This window comes from Rhinatrema bivittatum, chromosome 5 (assembly GCF_901001135.1).
Source record: "Rhinatrema bivittatum chromosome 5, aRhiBiv1.1, whole genome shotgun sequence".
Classification (NCBI taxonomy): domain Eukaryota; kingdom Metazoa; phylum Chordata; class Amphibia; order Gymnophiona; family Rhinatrematidae; genus Rhinatrema; species Rhinatrema bivittatum.
This window is the reverse complement of record NC_042619.1, coordinates 9,589,506-9,616,624: the sequence shown is the minus strand read 5'-3', so window position 1 is coordinate 9,616,624 and position 27,119 is coordinate 9,589,506. Positions and strand designations below refer to the sequence as shown.

Here is a 27,119-nt window from a genome sequence, read left to right as displayed (position 1 = left end):
TCCCTGGGAGAGAAATTGTTACTCAGGGATGCAGCACTTGAGATTGCAGGCACTGCAGAGGCAGACCGGGCTTTAATAGCACCAGACCAGAGCTGGGCTTTGGGCTCCCTGTGAGAGAAATTGTTACTCAGGATCCAGCACTTGAGATTGCAGGCAGTGCAGAGGCAGACCGGGCTTTAATAGCACCAGACCAGAGCTGGGCTTTGGACTCCCTGTAAGTAAAATTGTTACTCAGGGATCCAGCACTCATATTCTTGCTGCTCCTGTGGGTGCAGGCTCAGGATCAGAAAGGGGCTGGGGGATACTTTGCTGGGTCTCCCTGCTCCGGGTCTGGGGTGTGAGAAAGCAGAAGAGTAACTCTGTTCTCTGCCCGGGACTTCCACACACAGGGAAACCTCTGCTCCTGCTCTGCTGAGCCCCAGCGCTGGGAGCTCTCCTGATGGACCTCATGCAGAAGGGTTTGTGTTTCAGGTGCCAGTGACCTTTGAGGACATCGCCATCTATTTCTCCCAGGAGGAGTGGCAGTGTTTAGAAGAAGGGCAGAAGGAGCTGTACAAGGAGGTGATGAAGGAGAATTATGAGACCCTGAGCTCGCTGGGTAAGGGATCATTTTACAGGTTTATTAGCAGTGAATTCTGAGTGTGAGGGCTCCTGGTGTCACCTGGTGAGAACGTGAGAAAGTGAGCGAGGGCTGCAGGGATCACTTTGCTTCCTGTCAGCTGTAACCATGCAGCAGATGCAACATGACCAGGGGGTAAAAGGTAACACGGGACTGTGTCAGGGGTTATAGTGAGGGTAGAAAGGATGTCACACGGAGCTGTGTCAGGGGTTATAGTGAGGGTAGAATGGATGTCACACGGGGCTGTATAAAGGGGTTACAGTGAGGGTAGAATGGATGTCACATGGGGCTGTGTCAGGGGTTATAGTGAGGGTAGAATGGATGTCACACGGGGCTGTGTCAGGGGTTATAGTGAGGGTAGAATGGATGTCACACGGGGCTGTGTCAGGGGATATAGTGAGGGTAGAATGGATGTCACACGGGGCTGTGTCAGGGGTTATAGTGAGGGTAGAATGGATGTCACACGGGGCTGTGTCAGGGGATATAGTGAGGGTAGAATGGATGCCACACGGGGCTGTGTCAGGGGTTATAGTGAGGGTAGAATGGATGTCACACGGGGCTGTGTCAGGGGTTATAGTGAGGGTAGAATGGATGTCACACGGGGCTGTGTCAGGGGTTATAGTGAGGGTAGAATGGATGTCACACGGGGCTGTGTCAGGGGTTATAGTGAGGGTAGAATGGATGTCACACGGGGCTGTGTCAGGGGATATAGTGAGGGTAGAATGGATGTCACATGGGGCTGTGTCAGGGAGTTACAGTGAGGGTAGAATGGATGTCACACGGGGCTGTGTCAGGGGTTATAGTGAGGGTAGAATGGATGTCACATGGGGCTCTGTCAGGGGGTTATAGTGAGGGTAGAATGGATGTCACATGGGGCTGTGTCAGGGGGTTATAGTGAGGGTAGAATGGATGTCACACGGGGCTGTGTCAGGGGTTATAGTGAGGGTAGAATGGATGTCACATGGGGCTGTGTCAGGGGGTTACAGTGAGGGTAGAATGGATGTCACACGGGGCTGTGTCAGGGGTTATAGTGAGGGTAGAATGGATGGCACACGGGGCTGTGTCAGGGGTTATAGTGAGGGTAGAATGGATGTCACACGGGGCTGTGTCAGGGGTTATAGTGAGGGTAGAATGGATGTCACATGGGGCTGTGTCAGGGGTTATAGTGAGGGTAGAATGGATGTCACACGGAGCTGTGTCAGGGGTTATAGTGAGGGTAGAATGGATGTCACACGGGGCTGTGTCAGGGGTTATAGTGAGGGTAGAATGGATGTCACACGGGGCTGTGTCAGGGGTTATAGTGAGGGTAGAATGGATGTCACACGGGGCTGTGTCAGGGGTTATAGTGAGGGTAGAATGGATGTCACACGGAGCTGTGTCAGGGGTTATAGTGAGGGTATAAGGGTATAGGGTATAGTCAGGGGTTATAGTGAGGGTATAGGGTATAGTCAGGGGTTATAGTGAGGGTATAAGTCCCATCCTGATGGGACTTGACAAGGGACAATCTTACCTCCTAGCCCTACTCGATATTTCTGCGGCGTTTGACACGGTAAATCACGACATCCTCATCAGCCGTCTAATGGAAATAGGCATCTCTGGCTCCGCACTGCTCTGGTTTAAATCCTTTCTGAACAACAGGCACTACAAAGTTAAAATAAACGACAAAGAATCCCACCCCGTCCCATCAAAACAAGGAGTACCACAGGGCTCTTCCCTTTCCCCTACCCTGTTTAATATATATCTACTTCCTTTATGCCAGCTGCTCAATAGCCTCAACCTCACCCATTTTATATACGCAGACGATGTGCAAATCATAATCCCCATCTCGGACCCCATCTCCTCAACTCTAAATTTCTGGAACGACTGCCTACATGCCATCAACCAGCTTCTCAATAATCTCAACCTGGTCCTAAATACGTCCAAAACGGAACTCCTGGTTATCTCCCCTAGCGATAACCACCCCTTCACTAATAACACAATAACCCCACTAGCAAGCCATGTCAGAGACCTTGGGGCCACCCTTGACTCCAGAATGAATTTCAAAAAATTCATTAACGCTACAACTAAAGAATGTTTCTTCAAGCTACAGGTCCTGAAGCATCTAAGACCGCTCTTACACTTCCAGGATTTCCGTTCTGTGCTTCAAGCAATACTGTTTTCAAAGATTGACTATTGCAACGCTCTTCTACTCGGTCTCCCCGCCTCTTCGACCAAACCTCTACAGATGCTGCAAAACGCAGCAGCCAGGATCCTTACAAACACACGGCGCAAGGACCACATCACACCTATCCTAAAAATCTTACATTGGCTTCCTATTCAACATAGAATACTGTTCAAAGCTCTCACTATCATCCACAAATCGGTCTACCAACAATCCTCTCTCCAACTCACCTTCCCTCTGGAACTACATACATCTTCAAGACCAATAAGAACTGCCTACAAAAGTAAGCTCATGGCCCCTCCCAACAAATCATCAGTTCACAACTCCATCCACAAGCGAGCATTTTCAACAGCAGGTCCCCTACATTGGAATTCGCTTCCTCAAGACTTACGCCAGGAACAATGCCATTTAACCTTCAGAAAAAAACTTAAAACCTGGCTGTTCACACAAGCCTATCGTTGAAGGATTCCATATTAACCAACTCTCTCTCACCCTCCAACCACCCTTCTCACTCCCCGCACTCCCAACCTTTTTCCCTTTTCCACTCGCAACCTCTACCCACCCTTTTCCCTCACCCCCGCCACTCCTCCCATTTGACATACCATGTATATTCCAGCTGTATATATTCCATATATATATATTTCCATGTATATTTCCGCTGATTATAATCCATGTTTCTGTATTATTAATTTATTGTTTTATGTTAATTTATAGTTTGTAATTTTGTTAACTTATTGTTCAATTACTTAATTCTGTCCTATCTTCCGACATCCATGTTTTTACTCTCTCTGTTTTAATGTAACTTCTCTTTTCCACTTATACGTTAATTGGTTTTTCCCCTTGTTCTAATGTAAACCGGTACGATAAGACCTGGTCTTGAGTGTCGGTATAGTAAAAGAAGTTAAATAAATAAATAAAAATAGAATGGATGTCACATGGGGCTGTGTCAGGGAGTTACAGTGAGGGTAGAATGGATGTCACACGGGGCTGTGTCAGGGGTTATAGTGAGGGTAGAATGGATGTCACACGGGGCTGTGTCAGGGGTTATAGTGAGGGTAGAATGGATGTCACACGGGGCTGTGTCAGGGGTTACAGTGAGGGTAGAATGGATGTCACACGGGGCTGTGTCAGGGGTTACAGTGAGGGTAGAATGGATGTCACACGGGGCTGTGTCAGGGGGTTATAGTGAGGGTAGAATGGATTTTATATTTATTTTATTTAACACTTTTCTATACCGACCCTCATAGTAAGGAACCATATCGGATCGGTTTACATCGAACAAGGGTAAAACTAGAGAGACAACTAGAATAAATAAATAGAATAAGCAATGAAATGGAAAAAAGGCAAAGTTACATTCAAACAAGGGGTATGAACTTGGAAGCTTAAATAGCTGGAAAAGGTTAACTAGTGATAATTATAAATATAATACAATCGAAAACAGGTTGAATTATCATGTGCTTAGTAATACCATGGTCCACCGTTCATGAAGAGGAGAAGTCAATCGTTCTAGCAGGGAAAACGTACAGACTAGTGTGTATCTGGGGGGTCTGAGAAGGCTTGGCGAAAAAGCCAAGTCTTGAGTTTTTTCCTAAATGTTAAGAGGCAGGGTTCCAATCTGAGGTCTGATGGGATGTTATTCCAGATGGATGGGCCTGCTGTCGAGAAAGCTCGGTCTTTGGTCGAGGAGAGGCGTGTGGCTTTAGTCGGGGGAAATTGCAGGGATCCTTTGTGAATTTCTCTAGTTGGTCTGTTGGTGGAATGAAGTTGGAAGGGGATTTCGAGATCAAGTTGAAGCTGGTTGTGGATGGATTTGTATATTAATGTGATTGATTTGTGCAGGATTCTGAAATTAACTGGTAACCAATGTAGGTTTCTGAGGATGGGTGAAATGTGTTCTCTACGGTTAGTGTTGGTCAGCAATCTCGCTGCGGCATTCTGTATCATCTGCAGTGGCTTGGAGGTAGATTTGGGAAGGCCTAGGAGAAGGGCGCTGCAGTAGTCAATTTTAGCAAACAGCAAGGCTTGGAGAACTGTCCTGAAGTCGTAGAAGAATAGGAGTGGTTTGAGGCATTTTAGAACCTTGAGTCTGTAGAAGCAGTCTTTGGTTGTGGTGTTGACCATTTTCTTTAGGTTTAGACGATTGTCGAGAATTACCCCGAGGTCTCTTACATGTGTATGGGTGAGGTGGATGTTGTCGGAGTGTGGTGGGGGAACGTTATCTTGATTTGTAGAGATGAGGAGGAGTTCTGTCTTCGAAGCATTCAGTACTAGGTTTAATCTGTTGAGAAGGCTGGTGATAGAAAGTGGATGTCACACGGGGCTGTGTCGGGGTTATAGTGAGGGTAGAATGGATGTCACACGGGGCTGTGAGAGGGGGTTATAGTGAGGGTAGAATGGATTTTATGTGGGGCTAATCAGGAGGGTTACAAGTTGAAAACATAGAACATCCAGATCAACATATTTAAGTCAACACAAATCAAGACATACAGGAAGGAAAATGTAAATTTGGACAATACCCAAAGTCATCTCTCTTAAAGGGCCCACAGTAGGAGAATTCCACGGCACCCTTGGATGATGTCACAACTCTTTGCCCTATAAAAGGGTTTTCCTGACATTCACTCTCTTTCTCAGCCAGAGGTCACGTTGTCTTGCCATCAGCTTCAGCCTTGCCTTGTCTTTGGCCTCAGCATTGCTTCTTCTTCAGCCTTAGCCTTGCCTGGTCTTTAGGTCCACTGTCGTCTTCAGCCTTAGCCTGCTCTTTGGATCTAACCATAGTTACAGACCCTTGGACCTTGTCGTAGCTTGGTCCTTGCACAGACCTTAGGGCACAGTTGATGAGGTTGCATCAACTGTGCTGTGATAAGAGGGGCTCACACATTGCTCGCAACGGATTACTGAGGCTAGGAGCTGGGTGAATGCATCTCTACAACAGGCCATTTCTGTTTTGGCCACCCAGATGCAGGAGCAAAAAAATGAACTGAATGGTCTCCTGAATAGATTTATGCAATAGGCCCAGCAGCAACTTGATCAAGTAAATGGTTTACTACATATCTTATCTCAGTGTTTAGATATGTAACCCAACTTTTGAGCCCAGTCCCTGTACCACCTCTGGTGACCCCTAAGGGGTGTAGAGGGTGTAGAGGGTTCCTCAATCTTTACAATATGCATTTTGAGCAACAGCCAGCTTGTTTTTTTTCTGATTTGTCAAGGTAATGTACATCTTTTCCCTTTTGGATGGTCCTATTCTCGCCTGTGCTTCTCCTCTATGGGAACATGATGACTTGCTTCTCAGAAATTTGGATATCTTCACACAACAGTTTTGCCTGATCTTTGACCTACATGGGTCATCCTCCACTGGGGTCCATCCTGCCAAGAGCATTTTGCTGCCTCGTCTTTATCTCCGGGCACTCCACTCTGGACCACCTTGCCTAAAGTACCAGATCTGCTGCTTCACTATATCACCTGCTACAGCTTATGCTGTGAGTCACAACCAGAAACCCTGGAATCTTGCACTTCTGCTGATTGCTCAAAACCTTTGAAGTCCGTCACCGTGGAGGTAGAGTCCACTGCCAAGATGGTAGGGGCTGTCCTCATTCAACATGATGATTTTGGAATCTACAAGTCATGTCTTTCCCCCATTGAAGGATCCTTGCCCATAGAACAGGATGGACGCTTTTCTTGTTCAGCCCAGAGACCAAAGAATCCCTAGATTTCTTGTCAAACTCCCTAAGTTCCCAATTGGTAAAGATATACATTCAGTGTCTTAAAAGAGCGGGCTTAGAGGAGGGATACCGTTATGTTTGCCACTCATGGGATGGCCTCACCAGTGGCGGCACTCAACCCAAGGCCAGCAGACCTTGCCGCGGTGGAACACCGCTGAATGACATGATGCAGTGGAACACCACCAGGATCGCCGCCTCCTAGACATTCAAGCACCCAACTCAGCTCTCTTAAAGGATCCGCGGTCGGAAAAACCCGTGGCATCCTTGGATGTTGACAAGACTCTTTTCCCCAATGAAAGGGCTTTCCCAATGTTCTCTCTCTGCCTCAGCAAAAGGCTGCCTTGTCTTGCCTTCATCCTCAGCCTTGCCTTGTCTTCAGCTGCCGTTTTCAGCCTCAGCCTTGCGTCATCTTTAGCACAATCTTCAGCCTCAGCCTTGCCTGGTCTTCAGCTCCAGTCTGGTGTTCAGCCTTAGCCTGCTCTTTGTATCTGACCATAGTTACAGACTCCTGGACCTTGTCGTATGTGCTCTTTGTATCTGCCCATAGTTACAGATTCCTGAACCTTGTCGTAGCCTGGCCAGTGAAAAGACTTGTTCGTCTGCCGTCAGTGCTGATCTTAGGGGCCTGCTCACGAGGTTGCATCAACTACACTGTGGCAAGAGGGGCTCACGCTCACATCACTCGCAGCAATAAAAGTGTCATAAAACTGAACACTGCAAGAGAACCAAAAATAGAAATAAGTAAAAGGAATGGCCTAAGTTTTCCTTTTCTCCACCTCCTTTCTGTAGACTTAGAGACACCCAGGCCTCTGCCCCCACTGTCACTCTGATCCCTTCACTCTTGCCTTTCTCAGCATGAAGTCTCGGATGAGACTCTCAGTCAGTGCACTCTGAGGATCCAGTCCACCTTAAGGCTGCCACCCCTGTGTGGGGCTTATGGCAGACATTAGAGGAGCCTGACACAGATCATGAGCAACCTAGATACGATTTTAGAGCGAGCTGGGGAGGAGGTGACTGCTGGTACATGTGCGTACCAATGACATAGGAAGGTGCAGGAGAGAGGCTCTGGAGTTTAAAGTTAGGCTCTTAGGTAGGAAACTGAAATCCAGAATTTGCAGGGTTGCATTCTCAGAAATGCTCCCTGTTCCACGCACAGGACCCCAGAGGCAGATTGAGCCCCAGATTCTCAAAGCATGGGAACATTCTGGGGAAGGGGGCAGCTATTTCAATGAGATGGGCTCCATATTAACCAGCTTATATCGGGCTGCTGGCAATAACATTTTAAAAAGAGAGAAAGAGAAGCTTTTAACCTAGGCCATGGGGGAAAGCCAAGAGTCTCTCAGAAGTGCATGGATCACAGGGATGCATCTACCAAAGATACTTGCAAAACAAGGAAGCTAGAATTTCCCAGTAGAGAAGTTGTGTTTAAGGTTGAAGCAGCCCAGACGGGCATAGACAAAGAGCACCCAGATGTGAATGACTTTAAACTTCCTGTACCATTTACTAATAAGAAGGTTGTGAATACAATGAGAAATGAAAGTACAAACTTTAAAATGTCTGTATGCAAACATCAGAAGTCTGAACAGTAAGATTGTTAAGTTAGAACATATGGCATTATAAGTATTTCAGATGTGGTAGAAGGAGAATAACAAGGATATAAATGGGAAACAAGGATATAAATTATATTGTCACGAGAAGGGAGATCAAATTGTTGGCACGGTGGGACTATCTGCCAAAGAAGGCATAGAGTCAAGCGTGATAAAAATCCTGCAGGAAAAAGAATGCCCTGTGGAATCCTTATGGATAGAAATTCCATGTGTGACAAGTAAGAGTCTGTCTTGGCCTGTCTAACAACTATTTGACATTTAATTTGCCAGTAATTATGCTCTTGATATTTTCATCATTTGGGTCTGCTTTTCATTATTTGAACAATATCCTTTTAGCTTTAACTGCTTCCATTACCTTACCATAAACCATGTTGACAGTTTGGTCTTCATTCAACTTTTTTTTTAAGCATGAAATACATTTTATCTGGGCTTCCAAAATGGTATTTTTAAACAATGTCCATGCCACATGCAAACGTTTAACCCTTGCAACTGCTCCTTTTAGTTTTTCTCTTGATAATTTTCTCATTCTATTATGGTATAAATAGATTAAGATGATGATGGTCTCCCTTTTTTATATTATATGCTACTGCAGAACTTTTACTTAATGTCTTCTCTCCAGTGATTATGTCAGATTTGATTGCATTATGATCATTATTGCTTAGCGGCCCAACCCATAGATGGATTGAGGATTTTGCCACTCCTAGACACTGTTGCTCCATCCCCCTGATAAAGTCAGACATACTTCCTCCTCACAGAGCCTACGACTGCGCTATCAATTTGAAGCCTAACACTGAATCACCTAAAGGAAGAGTTTACCCTCTCTCCATGGCAGAAAACAAGGAGACAGATGCAGGCAGCGGGTCAGGGAACATGGGCCCTCAAGGAGCGAGTACCGGTTACTTGATAGCGACCTGAAAGAAGCAAAAGAAGCCCCCGAGGAGCGGGTACCCCCGTTAGCAGAAAGAGTCCAATGAAAGTTGGAAAGGCAGAGTAGCTGGGTACGGAGAGCGAATCCCATCCATAAAAATCACCCTTGCTAACTCAACAGCTAACAATAAACTGTAGGCTTAAATATCCGGGCAGCGTGACGTCCTCACAGGGGGATGCCCTGAGGAACGCGCCAATGAGGAAATAAGAATGAGGGCCACGTGGCGCGTGCGCCCTAAGGTACCTGTAGGACATGGCGGGAGGCAGCACCCAAGCCAGTCCGGGAACGCCGGAGAGGACGGCAGGCAGACGCCGCGGCAGCCAGGCGTCCGTGAAGAGCAGGAGGAGTCGCAAAAAAGGAAAGGTAGGCGGAGTGAAGCCGTCGGGAAGTGACAGTCGCAACAGATAGTAGTTTGTGAAGCCCAAGCGACGTAATGCCTTCAGGCCTGTAGGTTGGGGCCAAACCCAGATGCTTTCTAATTTTTTGGGATCCATCTGAAACCCGTTCTTAGAAACAATGTAACCCAGGAAGGGTACAGAATTCTTGTGGAACTCACACTTCTCTGTTTTGTATATAAGCGATACTCCTGCAGGCGTCTTAAAACCTTCTTGACGTCCTCTTGATATGTTTGTAAGTCTTGAGAGAAGATCAAAATATCATCAAGAAAAACTACTACGCATTGGTATAATAAGTCCCGTAAAATGTCGTTCATCATATTTTGAAAAATGGCAGGCACGTTACTTAATCCGAAGGGTATGACGAGATACTCGAAGTATCCATCGCGGGTGTTAAAATCCGTCTTCCATTCATCTCCTTCACGAATACACACCAAGTTGTAAGCCCCTTTAAACTCCAGTTTAGAAAATATCTTGGCTCCTTGGAGCCTGTCAAATAGTTCAGAAATTAAGGGCAGGGGATACCGGTCCTTGATGGTAATTTCATTCAGACTCCTGTAATGAATGCAGTGGCATAAGGTGCCATCCTTTTTACCCACAAAAAAGAAGCCTATGCCGGCTACTCTCTAAATTGGGTCTTCAACACTTCATCTACGTAGATGATGTTCAAATACTCATACCTATAACCAGCACAATCACAAATGCACTGAGTACCTGGAAGGTAGCTTTATTAGAAATTAAAACAATCCTCACAGACAACCAATTGGCTATAAATACCAATAAAACTGAACTTATCATAATTTCACCTCCAAAAAATACAATACTGATCAACTCTGATATAGCTCAAAACAACTCCACTATTTCACAACAAGTACGCAGCCTTGGTATCATCATTGACAGCAATCTCACGTTTAAAAAATTCATCGCGGATATGGTAAAAAATGGTTTCTTTAAGCTATTTACGCTGAAACGGATTAAATCTCTATTATACCAATATGATTTCCGCACAGTTTTACAAGCAACTATTTTATCAAAGATTGATTACTGCAATGCTCTGTTACTGGGTCTACCCAAAGCCACCATTCAACCTTTGCAAATGCTGCAAAATGCAGCTGCCCGCATTATCACCGACACAAGCCGCCATGATCACATCACTCCAGCTCTCCAGTCTTTGCACTGGCTACCTGTGGCTTACAGGATAATTTATAAATCTATGTCGCTGATACACAAAGCCATTCAAAACAGAGAAATGCTCTGGTTTACAGATCAACTACAATTCAAAACGTCTTCCCGCCCAACGAGATTCCAGAATTTAGCCAAACTAAATATCCCAGCACCCAATCTGACTAAACTCTCTAGTACAAAAGAACGATCTTTCATCATTGCTGGATCAACAATATGGAACACCATGCCCTCTGAATTACGCCAGGAACTCTGTCACAAAAAATTTAAACAAAACCTTAAAACCTGGCTATTTAAAAAAGCCTACTATCAATGATCCGAATCCTCAACTACTCTTCCTAACTGCCACAATCTCTCATATATTGCTGATATTCTATTAATATAAAGTTATATACTGTATTGTTTTCGTTTAGTTACCTTGTTATATTGTAAAGCGCAATGCTGAATTACTGTTTGAATGTAAACCGAGGTGATGTTATTTACGTACCCCGGTATAGAAAAATCTATAAATAAATAAATAAATAAATAAGCCTGCACCAGCAGGGGATTTAGAAGGTCAGAGGGATCCCTTTTGAAGGGATAAGAAAATTATTACTTACTTGCTAATTTTCGTTCCTGCAGTACCATGGATCAGTCCAGACAGTGGGTTATGTCCCCAATCCAGCAGATGGAGTCAGCCCAAAGCTTCGAGGGGGCGTCACCTTAAGTACTACTACCCCCTCTGGAGGAGTTCAGTATCGAGTATATCAAAGCCCGAGTAAACAGAAACCCCCTGCTTGGATCAAGTTGAAACAAGACGGCAACAATGAGCCGCTGAATGTTAACGAAGGGAACTGAATCCGACCCACCAACGAGTGGTCGGGCACGAACACAGCGTGTCAACCTCCAAGAGAACGGTGAAAAGAACAGTGACAAAAACTGGAAACACGTGAAACACAAACAGCAGCAGTAAGGACACTACTGTAACGGGAGACACAGTTGAACAGAATCAGCATCCACATACAGCCGAGCAGGAATAGAACCTAGGACCCAAAAGCGGTGGGCGTCTGGACTGATCCATGGTACTACAGGAACGAAAATTAGCAAGTAAGTAATAATTTTCTTTTCCCTGTACGTACCTGGATCAGTCCAGACAGTGGGATGTACCCAAGCTTCCCTAACCCGGGTGGGATCCTGCGAGGCCTGCTCGTAGGACCTGTTCGCCAAAGTGTCCCTGGACGGACGAGGCGAGATGTAGTCTGTAGTGTCTCGAGAACGTGTGCAACGACTTCCAGGTGGCCGCTCTACAGATTTCTTGCGAAGATACCGAGCGGCTCTCAGCCCAGGAGGCCGCCTGAGAGCGTGTAGAATGTGCTACGATGCCGGGTGGGGGAGTCCGCCCCACCCCAATATAAGAGGCGGTAATGCCGGCCTTCAGCCATCTGGCAATGGTCGTCTTCGAGGCCTGAGAACCCTTCCGGGGACCGGACCAAAGGACGAAGAGATGGTCAGAAGTCCGGAAATCATTCGTAGCCTCCAGGTAGAGCCTCAGAGTGCGCTTGACGTCAAGGAGACGAAGAGACCGCGGCTCCGACGAAGAGAACGATGGAAGTTCCACCGTCTGATTCACATGGGAAAGTGGACACCACCTTCGGAAGGAAGGAGGGGGACAGTGCGAAGTGAGACTCCCGAATCGGAGAACCGGAGATAAGGTTCTCTACACGACAGGGCCTGCAGCTCCGAAATACGCCGTGCGGAGCAGATGGCCACCAGGAACACAGCCATGACCCCCTTGAGAAAACGGGCGATGTCCGGGTGTCGCCACAGAGATCCTCCGTCGCGCAGGAGGGAGCCAAGAGCGGCCACTTGAACCCGAAGTGAGTTGTAAGCGAGCCCCTTGTCCACCCCTTCTTGTAGGAACTGGAGGATCTGAGAGACCGACGCCTCCGAGGGTCTTGTGTTCAGGCCGGTGCACCACAGCTCGAACACCTTCCAGACCCGCACATAGGCCACCGACGTCGAGGTCTTTCGGGAACGCAGCAGCGTGGACACTACCGCCTCCGGGTATCCCCGTCGTCGGAGGCGACGCCTCTCAAAAGCCAGGCCGCAAGACAGAAGAGTTCTGCCTGGTCGAAAAATACTGGGCCCTGGTGGAGGAGGCGGGGAAGATGTCCCAGCCGGATGGGTCCGTCGATTACTAGGTGAAGGAGGTCCGCAAACCAAGGTCGTCTCGGCCACTCTGGCGCGACGAAGATGACGGTCCCCCAATGAGCCTCTATCCGTCGTAGTAGCCTTCCCACCAGTGGCCACGGGGGGAACGCGTATAGAAGCAGATCGGCCGGCCACGGGAGCGCGAGAGCATCGACGCCCTCCGCCCCCCGTTCTCTCCGGCGACTGAAGAAACGAGGCGCCTTGGTGTTCTGAGTGGATGCCATAAGATCCAGGTGGGGGGGACCCCACCGCCGAACGATCAGCTGCATGGCCGCGTCGGAGAGGGCCCACTCTCCGGGATCCAGAGACTGGCGACTGAGGAAATCCGCCTGGACGTTGTCCACGCCCGCTATGTGCGAAGCCGCCAGACGGGCCAGGTGCCGTTCCGCCCACTGCATCAACATCGCCGCCTCGAGCGCGACCTGCGGACTGCGGGTGCCGCCCTGTCGGTTGATGTAGGCCACCGTGGTCGCGTTGTCCGACAGGATTCTGACTTCCCGATTCCGAAGGAGCGGCAGGAAGTGAAACAGCGCCAGCCTGACCGCTCTGGTCTCCAGACGATTGATGGACCACGTCGACTCCTCCGCGGACCACGTCCCCTGCGTGGCGCTGCGGTCGCAGACTGCCCCCCAGCCTACGAGACTGGCGTCGGTGGTAACCACTACCCAATTTGGTAGCTCGAGGGACACGCCACGAGCCAGATTCTCCGGGACCATCCACCAGTCCAAGCTGCTCCGTGCAAACTGGGGCAGCGGGAGTATCACCTGGTAGTCCTGCGAAAGTGGTTTCCAGCGGGATAGGAGTGCTCTCTGTAGCGGCCGGAGGTGCGCAAATGCCCAAGGAACCATGTCGATGGTGGAGCCCATCACCCCCAGGAGCTGTAGATAGTCCCAGGAGGTGGGAGCTGGTAATGCAGAGAACCGCTGTATGTGCTCCCGCAGGGAGTGCGCCTTGTCCTGCCGTAGAAAAACCCGCCCCCAGACGGGTGTCGAAGGTCGCCCCCAAGAAATCCAAGCGCTGCGAAGGCACGAGGGAGCTCTTGGAGAAGTTCACCACCCAACCCAGGGACTGCAGGAACTCTATCACCCTGGCCACTGCCGCCTGGCCATGCCGAAAAGACTTCGCCCGTATGAGCCAGTCGTCCAAATAAGGATGAACTAGAATACCCTCCTTCCGAAGGGCAGCCGCCACAACTACCATGATCTTGGTGAAGGTGCGTGGGGCCGTTGCCAGGCCGAACGGAAGCGCCACAAACTGGAAATGTTGATCCAGAATCTTGAACCGTAGAAGCCGATGATGCTCCTGGCGAATGGGGATATGAAGGTAGGCCTCCGTCAAGTCCAAGGAGGCCAAGAACTCCCCTTGGTGTACCGCTGCGATCACCGAACGCAGCGTTTCCATGCGGAACCGGATCACCCTGAGGGACTTGTTGACTTCCTTCAGGTCCAGTATGGGGCGGAAGGAGCCGTCCTTCTTTGGTACTACGAAGTAGATGGAATAATGGCCCGAGCCCACCTCTCCGGAGGGGAACGGGCACAATGGCGCCTATCTCCCACAATCTGTCCAGCGTCGACTGCACCGCCCTTCGCTTGATGGCCGAGCCGCAGGGCGAGAAGATGAACCGACCCTTCGGAGCGCGGGCAAGCTCCAAAGCGTAGCCGCGTCCTATGGTGTCCAAGACCCACTGATCCGAGGTGATCCGCGCCCACTCCTCGTAGAAGAACGCCAGCCGCCCTCCAATCCTGGGGACGGCGGAGTGGGCGAGCTGAACATCATTGAGAGGACTTGGGTGAAGGTTGTCCCGCCGTGGAAGCGGGGCGCGCGGGGCGGCGCCCGCGAAAGGAGCGAGACCAGGGCTGAGACCTGGGGGCAGGAGGCCGAGCCGCCGCCGGCCTATAACTCCTATAGCGCCTTTGCGCTCTGGCTCTGGTCCTGGAGGACGAAAAAGCCCTGGTGGAGCGATATCTGTCTTCCGGCAGGCGATGGACCGCGTTTTCCCCCAGAGACTTGATGATCTGGTCCAGATCCTCGCCGAACAGGAACTTACCCCTGAATGGCAGGGAACCCAGACTCGACTTGGAGGACGTGTCCGCCGCCCAGTTGCGTAGCCATAGGAGTCGACGTGCCGCCACCACCGAGGCCATGGAGCGGGCAAGGACCCGAAACAGATCGTAGGAAGCGTCCGCCCCGTATGCCACCGCGGCTTCCAGTCTATCCGCCTGGGCGGCTTCCTCGGGTGGCAACGCCTGGGACGTGAGCAATAGCTGAACCCAGAGAAGACTGGCCCGCTGAGCAAGCGAGCTGCACATCGCAGCCCGCAGCCCCACGGCGGAGACCTCGAAGACCCGCTTGAGGAAGACTTCCAACTTGCGATCCTGCGTATCCCTTAGCGCTGCTCCACCTGTCACTGGTATAGTCGTCCTCTTCGTGACCGCCGACACCGCGGAGTCCACTCTGGGTACCTTGATGAGATCTAGAAAATCTTCCGGCAGTGGATACAGCCTCTCCATGGCGCGGCTGCCCTTCAGCGCGGCTTCCGGGGCATCCCATTCCCTGGTGAGAAGCTGCAGGAACGACTCGTGAATGGGAAAAGCCCGAGCCCTCGGGCAAAGGGCTGCCAGCACCGGGTCTCCCTTCTTTGAGGAGGTGACTACAGCGGGCGCGACGGGAGCTGGCGGATCCGGCGGAGGATCAAGGTCTAACCCCTGAATGATCTGTGGGATCAGGTCATCCAGCTCTTCCCGCTGGAAGAGACGTAGCGTGCGCGGATCCTCACCTTCTGAAGTGGAGTCCCCTTGCCCCGCCGCCGCAGGGTCCAACCCAGGGGAAGCTGGTGCCGACCCAAGTCCCCCCGAGCCCACCGGGAGCCGTGGTTGGCTGGGGGGCTGTGGGGCCCCCACGCCCGCCGGGGTGGGGGGGGCCGGATAGGAGGACGAAGGTTGCGGTAGCTTAGGTGGTGGCGGATCCGAGAGCGCAGCCAGGTCCTGTAGGTAAGCCGAATGCATCAGACGGATAAACTCCGGGGAAAACCCTGGTCTAGTCGGGGGGACCTCCGCGGGTGGGGGCCCCGGGGGACCCTGCCCCAGCGGGCCTTCCTCCGGGTCTGTCTCAGATATTAACCTCGGGGGTGAGCCCTCCGAAGCTTCCTCGTCCCCCCGCGCTGCCTGTGCCCCTTCAGGGCGCAGCGCATGCAAGATGGCCGCTGTTCCCGCCAGGAATGGGGGAGGGGCCGGCCCGCGCCGCCCGGGCAAGGCTGTCATGGAGGACCGAAGAGTGAGGGACCGAGAAGTGCCTTCCCCTCCGGGGAGGCACCGCGCACAAATTCCCTCCCTTGAGACGCGCGATCCCGGCTCGCCACAGGCCGAGCAACGCGCTGGCCTCGGCATCCGGAGCGCGAGTTTCGAAACAGTCCCCAACAGCCCAGAACGCCTGGAAACCCGGGGGGGGGGGCCGCGAGACGGATCGCCGCTGCGGGGGGGGCCCTGGTGGCCTGCGCTACCCGCCGAAGAGAAAAACGGCGCCGCAGGGGGGCCTTCCTGGCCGCACAACCCGCTGGTGACGATCTGCCCTCTCCCCACTGCAGCCCACGAGGAGCCGCAAAATGGCCGCGGGAGAGGGCGAAGACGCTAGCAGGCCGGAGCACCGGCAGCCGCGTGCAACCTAGCTGTAAAGAAGAAAGAAAAACAGCCCAAAACAAAATCTCACTTACCCCGGAGCAGCAACGACTAGCGCCGGTAGAGAGGAAAGGGAGAGACAGAGAACAAGAAGAAAGCCACGCCTCTCCAATTAGTCAATTAACTTTTGGCTTTTTTTTTTTTTTTTAAATACAACTTGATCCAAACAATCTAACCAAACCTACAGCAAATAGAGCCCCAGACAAGGGACGCAAAAGAAATAGGTGATAGGAAATCGGGAGCAAGCCCAGATTCCACTACTCGCATCTGCTGGAGTCAGAAGATACTGAACTCCTCCAGAGGGGGTAGTAGTACTTAAGGTGACGCCCCCTCGAAGCTTTGGGCTGACTCCATCTGCTGGATTGGGGACATAACCCACTGTCTGGACTGATCCAGGTACGTACAGGGAACTTGGAGTATTTCAGACCTGCTCAACGACTCAATCACCACCAAGCAAGATGGTCCCTGTTCTTTAACAGATTCGACTTTCTTTTAAAGTAAAGAGAAGAACACTCGGGCTGATGCCATGTCATGATCCGTCTCCCCTCAGGATGTGCCAGACGAACCCCGGGAGAATGATTATTGCAGCCACTTATGTGGTACCCGCGGGGAAGACAGTTGTGGCCAGAAACCAAAGAAAGAAGTTGTTGAAGTGGGCACACGATTCCCACCTGGCTGGCCATCCTGGACAGAGTCGTACCTTAGCCATGTTACAGCGGTATTACTGGTGGCCAACCATGAAAAAGGATGTACAAGCTTATGTGGGTTCTTGCACTGTTTGTGCTAAACAAAAACCGCCAGCTGGATGTCCTTGGGGTCTGTTATAACCCTTGCCAGCGCCGGATGAACCCTGGACCCATATAGCAACTGATTTTATGCTGGACCTGCCACTCTCCAGCGGTAATAACACCATTTGGGTCACCGTTGACAGCTTCTCCAACATGGCACATTTTGTAGCCTTACCAGGTCTACCTTCAGCTGTGGAGTTAGCGAAACTCTTTATCAAACATCTTCCGCCTTCATGGTATGCATAAACATATTCTGTCTGACAGAGGGGTACAATTCAAAAGTCAAACGTTTGACATCTGTTTGAACAACCTCTGCTTTCCACCCGCAGTCCAATGGACAGACTGAAAGAATGAACAGAACACTCAAACAGTTTTTATGTTCTTACATCAATTCGAGACAGAATGACTGGGCTAAACTACTGCCTTGGGCAGAATTTGCTATCAACTCACATCCTGCTACATCTACGGGGTCTTCTCCCGTCCAACTCGTCTATGGACGACAACCGCTTCCTCCTCTGCCGATTCCCTTATCAGTGGTTTCCCCTGCTGCACAGGCTACTGCGACGGAGTTATCTCAACTTCGGAAACACATGAAGGACTTACTCCTCAAAGCGGGACAGAGAGGAAAGAAGATCTACGATGATCACCATCAAAAGGCACCCCAGTTTCAGCCTGGAGAAAAAGTCTGGATGAGTACCAAATTTCTCCGTCTTAAACTGCCATCAGCGCGTTTTGCACCTCGCTTCGTGGGTCCCTTTGCTATCCTTCAGTGCTTGGGAAATCTGACGTACGGTTTCAAACTACCTCCATCTATGAAGATACATAACGCGTTCCATGTCTCTCTGTTAAAACCATTGATGCTCTCTGAGTTCTCTAAAAAGACCCCAGAACCTTCCACTCTGGACACGGAGGACGACATTGAATATGCTGTAGATGACATCTTAGATGTTCGTAAGAGAGGCAAAACGAGGGGAATATCTCATCTCTTGGGAGGGCTATGGAACAGACGAAAACCTATGGGTACCTCTGGCCAACATCGTGGATAAGGACATGGTATATCAATGCCATCTTGCACACCCACGAAAACCCAGACCACCGGGAGGAGGACCTGGAGGGGGCCCTTTGAAGGGGGGGGTACTGTTGTGTCCATCAGTCGCAGACGTTTGCGACTGCTCTGCCTCACCTCTCTTTTGCCTGTCTCCACCTCCATAGGGAAGTTGGTTGGCTCCGGTGCTGAGTGCTGAGACCTATGGCGTCTCCAGCACAGCATGAACGTCCCCATCTGCCTTGCTTCTTCCTGTGGCCTCCCTAGGCGCGTGCACGCACGTTGCTTACGCTTATCAACACGTCATGGCGGGAACCTCGGGAGCGTCCCCACCGCATGTCGTCAATACCTCCGGGTATTTATTTATTTAAAAACTTTTTCTATACCGTCGTTTAGTAGTGCACCATCACAACGGTTTACATTTAGGCATGGAATAGGTTTGATAGTTTTCTAAGTTATCCAAGCGGTGCCAATATTTTACGGTTACATTGTTCAATAATATACTCTAATTGAAAAGTGGGTTGGAGATGCTATTTCCGATTGCCGTGCTAATCGTATATGTGCATACTGTTTTTAAATTAATATTTAATTATGAGTAAAATAACAAAAAAATAAAATAATAAAGACAAACAACTCTGCTTTTATAGGTGACTTTCAGCTGAATGTATTTGTTGTTTCTTCTGCGACCTTACTGCTCCAATTCAACCTTCCGCTCCAATTCAACAAGTTAGCAAGGACTTCACTTTGCTTCTCTGCCTGTCTCTAAGCTGCTCGCTTGGATTCCTCACTACCCTCCGGGGTACCTCGCTCTGTTAGAAGCTCTGGGCACCCGCTCCTCGGGGGCCTCTCACTTCCATCTACCCTTCGGGGCACCTTACTCTAACTTAGACAAATGCTCCTCGGGGGTCTTATTTCTCTATCCACAGGATTCCTCAGTGCTACCAGGTACTCGCTCCTCGAGGGCCTTGCCAGCTCAGGATATCCTTCACCATGGACCTCGGGTCCCCCTCCTCCATTCTGCTACCACGGAAGACATCTGCACTACTTCCTCTGTGAGTACCTCTACGCTCCAGTTTCCACTATCATCCTTCAGGTTCGGCTTATCCCGCTCAGTGGAACACTACCAACCTTGCTACATCTGGGTGAGATCTTCAACATCTGGGACTGTCTGAGTATATTGGATATCGCAGGACTGCAGTGCTACATAATTCCTGAGCAAGTACCTTCTACCAACAAGAGAATTAAGCTGGAGCCAAGAGGCCCACATTCCAGCTAACAATCCACCGAGAGGAGAAGAAAAAGTAATCTCATGCAATAGGGTAAACCAGTTTAATGCAAAGCAACATTTGATATTTTACAGATTGTGGGGGAGATCAATCCATTTTAATTAGCTACTCTGAGGACAAAATGAAATTCTGCTTTTAACGTAATTGTAAGCAAACAATCAAGTGGTCGATGGTTAATCATTATTTGGGCAAAGAATTGGGTGACATTCAGAGTACTGATGACATCTGTGGCAAAGGGGGGAGCCTGGTAACGTGGCCTGGGGTTCTAGCAGTAGTAGCACTGAGCTGAGCAAAACGTTGGTGAGACTTGCAGGTGACACAAAAGTATTCAAATTCGGTAAAACAGAACAGATTGCAAGGAGCTGCAGAAGGACCTTGTGAGACTTGGAGACCAGGCAGTTAAATGTAATGTGGAAAGGGCAAAGTGATGCGCGGAGGGAAAAATGATCCCGACTGCAGGGACACGATGCTGGGTTCTGTATTGGGAGTCCTTCTAGGAGGTACATTGAAATCCTTAGCTCAGCATGCTGCGACAGTCTTTAAAGCAAATAGAAAGCAAGGAATGGTATGAAAAGGAAGGAGAATAAATCCGAAAATATCATTACCTCTGATTCGTGCAGTTCTGGTCCTCGCCATCTCCAGTAAGACAAAGCAGAACTAGAAAAAGTGCAGAGGAGAGCGACAGAAATGATAAAGGGGAGGGAACGAAACTCCTGTGATGTGAGACAGCGCAGGCAAGGGCTCTTCAGCTTGGAAAAGGGACGGCTGAGAGGAGACAGGATAGAGGTTTATACAATCATTAGTGGGGTGGACGGTTATTAATCCTTTCAGATAATACTAAAGCAAGGGGATGCTCCATTAAGTTACACCCAGCAGATCAAAACAAATCACACAAAGTGCTTTGTCGCTCAGCGCACTAAAAAGCTGAGGAATCTGTTGCCAGAGGATGAGGTCAAGGCGACGAGCATAGCGGGGTATATGAGAGGAATGGAGAAGTTCCTGGTGGAAAAGTCCATAACATTATTAGCCAGGCAGACTAATAAAGCTACTGCTTTCCCTGGGAGTGAGTAACAGGAAATAGATCTACTACTTTATGGCATCTGCCAGGTACTTGTGACCTCGAATGGCCAATGACTGAGGCAGGATGCACCTTCATCTAACCCAATGACCAACTCAAACAGTTTCACAATGAAACAACTGGAAATCTATCTGTTTGCCATTCAGAGATGACTATGGTATAATAGGCGGTTTCTGAATATCTCAAAGACATGCTAGGCAGGAGAATATCTCCCAATTTTAATTTTCTGGAAATAAAATTCCTATCAAATGCATGCACGTGATGTTGGTGGGCTGTTCATTCAAAATTATCAGTGAAGGATCGCATTCAAAATTTAAAGAAGACAGGATATTATAAACTAGCTATGCTTAGGAGATTAAAACCCCTTCTTGAACTAAATGACTTTTGTTCTGTCTTACAGACCCTAATGTTCTCCTGAACTGATCATTACAATTCACTAATGTTGGGTTTCCCAAACAGCAGCCCAAGATCACTTCTACTTTTACAAAACTCTGCTGCTCGAGTTCTCACTGTGACAAGTTCTTAGAGATCATGAGGACTGTGTGTATTGAGTAGAGATATGCGAAGCCCGAACCGTTTGGTTTGGGCTTCGTTTTCGGCCTGCCGTGGGAAATTTCGTATTTCCCATGGTTCGGGCCTTTTAAATTCGAGGAGACCCGAACTTCGGATTAGTGCGCACCAAACCTGAAAATGAATTTTTCCCAAAATTTCGGGAAAAACTCATTCTGATTTTGCACTCCCTGAGCCAGGAGGAATTAGGCAATTTTGTTGAAATTGCCTAATTCGTCCTAGACGAATGCACATCCCTAGTATTGAGATGCTCTTATCTCATCCCTGGAACAGGCTCTCTGACTGTCACCCCGGACATTATATCCCACATTGAGCGAGGGGAGGAGCCGGGATCAGAGGAAGGAGAAAGAGGAGAAAGCAGCTGCTCAGGTGAATCCAGGAATAAGAGGGACGGGAGCTGCAGAGACCCCTTCACAAGCCCCTCTGGGGATCTCTTTAATCACTGAGCTGGTTCTGATCTCCCTGCATATCTTGTACAAGCCTCACTGCTTACACTGCTCTCGCTGTGGCCTTCACCCTTCTTTACACTCCCCCCACTCCCAGCTGTCAGCCTTACAAGCTGTGACCCCCTGCAAGCTATTACTTCTCTCTTACCACCACCTCCCTGTTATATCACAACCTAAGGAAGCACCTCCTGCTTTTACCACTGCCCTCTTGTTGGTGTCAGCTTGATCCAGTCCTGGTTTTATCCCATTGCATGCATGCTCAGTATAAAGCTCCATGTGTTATTATTTTACTCTGTACAGGAACAGGAAGTGCTTCAGCCTAGTACTTTCCAATTGGAGGCACAGCCAACCATTTGGGTTTTCAGGATATCCATAATAAATATGCATGAGATAGATATGAATACATTGGAGACTCAGGCTATGCAAACCTATCTCTTACATATTCATTGTGGCAATCCAGAAAACCCAACTGGCTAGGTGTGCCTCTAGAAGAGGGTTGAAGGCACTGCTTTAAATGCTTCTCCTGGTTACTGTTTTAGGTCGTGTCCCAGGATCAGAAGTTCTGTGCCGGAGTCAGGAATCTCCCAGTGGGGAATTCTCTCCATCATTAATTGAAAATCCTTTCTTCCCTGCTCACCCTGACCTCCCCTTACATCAGAGCCCTTCACGTCTCTGGAGCGTCTCCAGCAAACAGAATAATGACTTTGTGTTTAATTTTTATATAGGAAATGAGGATCCCAGAAACAGAAATCCAGAGAGACATCACGGGGATCTCACTGATAACGAGGAAGTAAAGAAGATTTTATCAGAAGGAGAGAGAGAGGAGACTTCTTCATGTGCTGACTGGGGAAAAAATTGTATCTCAGAAAAGAAGCAAACGAATTTAACAGGAGACTCAGTCAGAATTTGTAATGTGTGTGAGGAAAGTGCCTGCAGTATCACAGGTACAAGGGAAGAGCAGAGAAACCAGAGAACAGAACAAAGATGTGCCTGTGATGCATGTGAGATTCACCTCAGGGATCCTGTACCTCCGGAATCTCAACAAAGACCACGAACTGAGGTGAGACCATCTACATCTACAGACTATGGGAAAACCTTCAGTGAAAAGGGAGAGCTACAGCAACAAGAGAAAACACATACTGGAGAGGGACCTTTTTCATCTGCTGAATGCAGGAATGGTTTCAGTAAGAAAGGAGCTCTTGTACATTATAAAATCCATAAAGAAGAAAGACGATTTTCATGTACTGAATGTGATAAAAAATTCATTAAAAAATCAAGTCTAATATCTCACCAGAAAATCCACACAGGGGAGAGACCATTTAAATGCTTTGATTGTAGTAAAACTTTCAAGTGGAAAACAAACCTCAAAAGCCACCAGAAAATTCACATTGGAGAGAAACCATTTTCATGTACAGAGTGTAGTAGAAGCTTTAATCAGAGGTCAAATCTCACAAGTCACCAGAAAATTCACACAGGAGAGAGACCATTTAAATGTACTGAGTGTAGTAAAACCTTTAAGTTGAAGAGGGACCTCCACAGCCACGAGAAAATCCACACAGGGGAGAGACCATTTTCATGTACAGAGTGTAGTAAAAGCTTCAATCAGAAGACAAGTCTCACAAAGCACCAGAGAACCCACACAGGGGAGAGACCATATTCATGTAGTGAGTGTGGTAAAAGTTTTACACAGAAGAGAACCCTCATAAATCATCAAAAATTCCACACTGGAGAAATTCACTCTGAGGAGAAACAATTTTCATGTACTGTGTGTAATAAAAGCTTCAAATGGCAGGCCTCCCTCATAAACCATCAGAAAATCCACACCGGAGAGAGACCTTTTTCATGTACGGAGTGTAGTAGAAGTTTTAATCGGAAGGAAAATCTCACAAGTCATCAAAAAATCCACACAGGAGAAAGACCTTTTTCATGTACAGAGTGTAGTAGAAGCTTTAATCAGAAATCAAATCTGACAAGTCATCAGAGAATCCACACAGGGGAGAGACCATTTAAATGCATTGAGTGTAGTAAAACGTTTAATTTGAAGGCAGGCCTCCAAAAGCACCAGAAAATCCACACATGGGAAAGACCTTTTTCATGTACTGAGTGTAGTAAAACCTTTAAGTTGAAGGCAGGCTTCCAAAGGCACCAGAAAATCCACACAGGGGACACACCATTTTCATGTAGTGAATGTAATAAAAATTTTAAACAAAAGATAACCTTCATAAACCACCAAAAATTCCACACTGGGGAGAGAGCTTTTGCATGTATGGAATGTGGTAAAAGCTTCCAATGGAAGGCAAACCTTTTAAACCACCAGAAAATCCACACTGGGAAGAGACCTTTTTCATGCAGTGAGTGTGGTAAAAGTTTTATTCAGAAGAAAAATCTCATGTATCACCGAAAATTACACACTGGGGAGAAACCATTTAAATGCACTGAATGTAGTAAAAGCTACATTTATAAAGCAGCGCTCACAATACACCAGAAAATCCACATTGGATAGAGACTATTTTCTTGTACTGAGTGCGGTAAAAGCTTTAGGCAGAAGACAAATCTCACAAATCCCCCAAAAAAATCCACATGCAGTGAGAGTATTTTCATGTTCTGAGTGTAGTAAAAGCTTTATTCAGAGGATGACCTTCATAAACCACCAAAAATTCCACAGTGGGGAGAGAGATTTTGGATGATTGTAATGTGGCAAAAGCTTCCAATGGAAGGCAAACCTTTTAAACGACGAGAAAATCCACCCTAGGAAGAGACCATTTTCATGCAGTGAGTGTGGTAAAAGTTTTAGTCAGAAGAAAAATCTTATGTATCACTAAAAATCACCAAAGGGAAGAAACAATTTAAATGCTTTGAGTAAAGTAAAAACTCAATTTATACGGCAGAGCTCACAATACCCCAGAAAATTCACAATTTTCATGTAATGAATGGAATAAAAGCTTCAAAAGAAAGCCACCCCTTAGAAACCACCAGAAAATAAACACACAGGCAAGAGATCATTTTCAAGTAGCGAGTGCAATAAAATTTCAAATGGAAAACAGTCCTCCAAAATCATGAAAATCTACACACAGTGGACAGACATTTTTCATGTACTGAGTGTAGTAAAAGCTTCAATACGAAGACAGCCCTCAGATGTCACCAGTAAATCCACACTGAGGTGATACAATTTTAATGTACTGAATGTAATAAAAGTTTTCAATGGAAGCCATCCCTCACAAACTACCATCAACTCCACAGAGGGGAGAGGAGATTTTCATGTACTGCGTGTAGTAAAAGCTTCAATCTGAAGACACACTTTATAAACACCAGAAAATCCATACTAGAGAGAAACCATAGTTTTGTACTGAGAACAGTAAAAGTGTCAATCAGAAGACAAACCTCAAAAGGACTTCCATTGATGAAATAGTCACAAGCATTTGTCTGAAGTTTGTGCTCCTAGGGGATTGGCTGCAATCCTTCTGATAGGAATAATAATCTACAAAAATAGAGAGCCCTCCAGTGACAGCATGGTGCACTTAGCATTAATGGACAGTTTTGTGTTAAAAAAAACAGGAGACACGTCAGGCAGATCGAAAAAAACAGGGAGAGAGAAGGCCATGACCCAGGATAAAAACATGGCATCTGAGCATGTGGGTTCAGAAGGTATGCCGGCAACAACAGTACGGGAATTAACAGCAGCAGTATCATTGGCAGTGAAAGAGCAAATACAGCAACTGCAGGCATCTTTAGGGGATATTAGCACGAAAATGACTAATCAAACAACAACCATTGCTTCCATTGATCAAAAGCTGAGCAGACATGGTGAGTGGATAAGAGGAAATGGTGGTACAGCTCAAGCCTTGGAGGAAAAGCTTGACGATGTAAAGATCCTCAGTCAGTGGAACAATATGGAAACATAGAAATGATGGCAGAAAAGGAGCAAATGATCCAGCCAGTCTGCCCAGCAAGTTTATGCCAGTATCTGGAGTTGCATTAACAGTTTTAAGGCTTATTTGTTGAAGGTAGCAACTGCCACACCAGCAAGTTACCGCCACTTACCTCCATGCACTCTTCTCTTTATTTCCAACCTCTAGCCTTTATCCCATACCCCATTGAATTCCTTCACTATTTTTATCTTCACCACCTCTTCTGGAAGGGTATTCCAGGTATTCACCACCCTCTCCATGAAGAAATATTTCTTGACAGTGGTTCTGAGTCATCCTCCCTGGAGTTTCATTTCATGACCCCTAGTTGACAATTGTGCATCATTCTAACCTTTCAGGTATCTGAAGGTCTGTATCCTATCTCCCCTGCACCTCCTCTCCTCCAGGCTGTACATATTCAGATCCTGCAGCCTCTCCTCATAAGTCTTCCAATGGTAACCCCTCACCATTTTGGTCGCTCTTCTCTGCACCGCCTCCATCCTGTCTCTATCCTTTTTGAGATACGGGCACCAGTACTGTACGTAGTACTCCAGGTGAGGCCTGTGAGATTAGTGACTCACAAGGATCTGCAGGGGTTGATTAATTTAAATAGAAGAGAGAGAATTGTTCAGGGGTCTCTCCAGAGAGACTCATACCTGTGCTTGGGACCAAAGAAGTTTAATTTTTAATTTGCTAGCCATAATATTGACTGATTTCTTGCTGATATTATTCTCTCTTCTATATTTCCTGTTGCATGTTTTGAACTCTCTATCTAATCTAGCTAGTGATTTATACTCCAGGCTAGTGTATTGAAATAAGTGTTTGTAATTTATAGAAAAAAGAGCTGCTATCTGGTAGATTCTGCAAAAGGGATTCTCTAGTCTATGTCCGGCAGATTAAAATCTCCAACAATCATCTCCCTTCTTTCCCACCTTTTGGATGTCTTCAACCAGATCTCTGTCTAGTTCTTAAGAAAATGCCATACTGGGTCAGACCAAGGGTCCATCAAGCCCAGCATCCTGTTTCCAACAGTGGCCAATCCAGGCCATAAGAACCTGGCAAGTACCCAAAAACTAAGTCTATTCCATGTAACCATTGCTAATGGCAGTGGCTATTCTCTAAGTGAACTTAATAGCAGGTAATGGACTTCTCCTCCAAGAACTTATCCAATCCTTTTTTAAACACAGGTATACTAACTGCACTAACCACATCATCTGGCAACAAATTCCAGAGTTTAATTGTGTGTTGAGTAAAAAAGAACTTTCTCCGATTAGTTTTAAATGTGCCCCATGCTAACTTCATGGAGTGTCCCCTAGTCTTCCATTTGAGTCGGAGCCTGTAAACCACTCCGGTAAAAATGGATGCCCCATCATCTTTTTTTAGGACGGCCCATAGTGCTTCTTCATTGCCCCATCTTCCTTGCAGCTCAGATGTTTGGATATTGTTTCTGACATACAGAGCCACTCCTCCCCCTTTCCTGTCCTCTCTGTCCTTCCTTAACAAGTTATAGCCTGGTATTGCCG

General features: G+C 47.8%; 1 protein-coding gene across 2 annotated transcripts; it reads left to right on the top strand.

Annotated features, from left to right (window-relative positions):
- Nucleotides 1–544: 544 nt before the first annotated feature.
- Nucleotides 545–25,918, top strand: LOC115091781 (gastrula zinc finger protein XlCGF26.1-like). Of its 2 annotated transcripts, XM_029601989.1 has the most exons (3): nt 559–598; nt 21,519–21,614; nt 22,417–25,918. In XM_029601989.1, exons 1-3 carry the CDS (start codon nt 565–567, stop codon nt 24,192–24,194), a joined length of 1,908 nt encoding a protein of 635 aa, XP_029457849.1. In that variant the 5' UTR covers nt 559–564; the 3' UTR covers nt 24,195–25,918. The 2 variants fall into 2 exon arrangements, with proteins under 2 accessions (XP_029457850.1, XP_029457849.1); XM_029601990.1 differs by lacking the exon at nt 21,519–21,614 and having other exon boundaries at nt 545–598.
- Nucleotides 25,919–27,119: the final 1,201 nt, after the last annotated feature.

What these genes read in the sequence shown, in the direction of transcription:
- LOC115091781 (XM_029601989.1), top strand. Translation starts at nt 565, where the DNA reads ATGAAGGAGAATTATGAGACCCTGAGCTCGCTGG. An exon ending in TGAGACCCTGAGCTCGCTGG is followed by an intron (nt 599 to 21,518) that starts GTAAGGGATCAT and finishes TCCCTGGAACAG; the next exon opens with GCTCTCTGACTGTCACCCCG. An exon ending in AGGAGAAAGCAGCTGCTCAG is followed by an intron (nt 21,615 to 22,416) that starts GTGAATCCAGGA and finishes ATTTTTATATAG; the next exon opens with GAAATGAGGATCCCAGAAAC.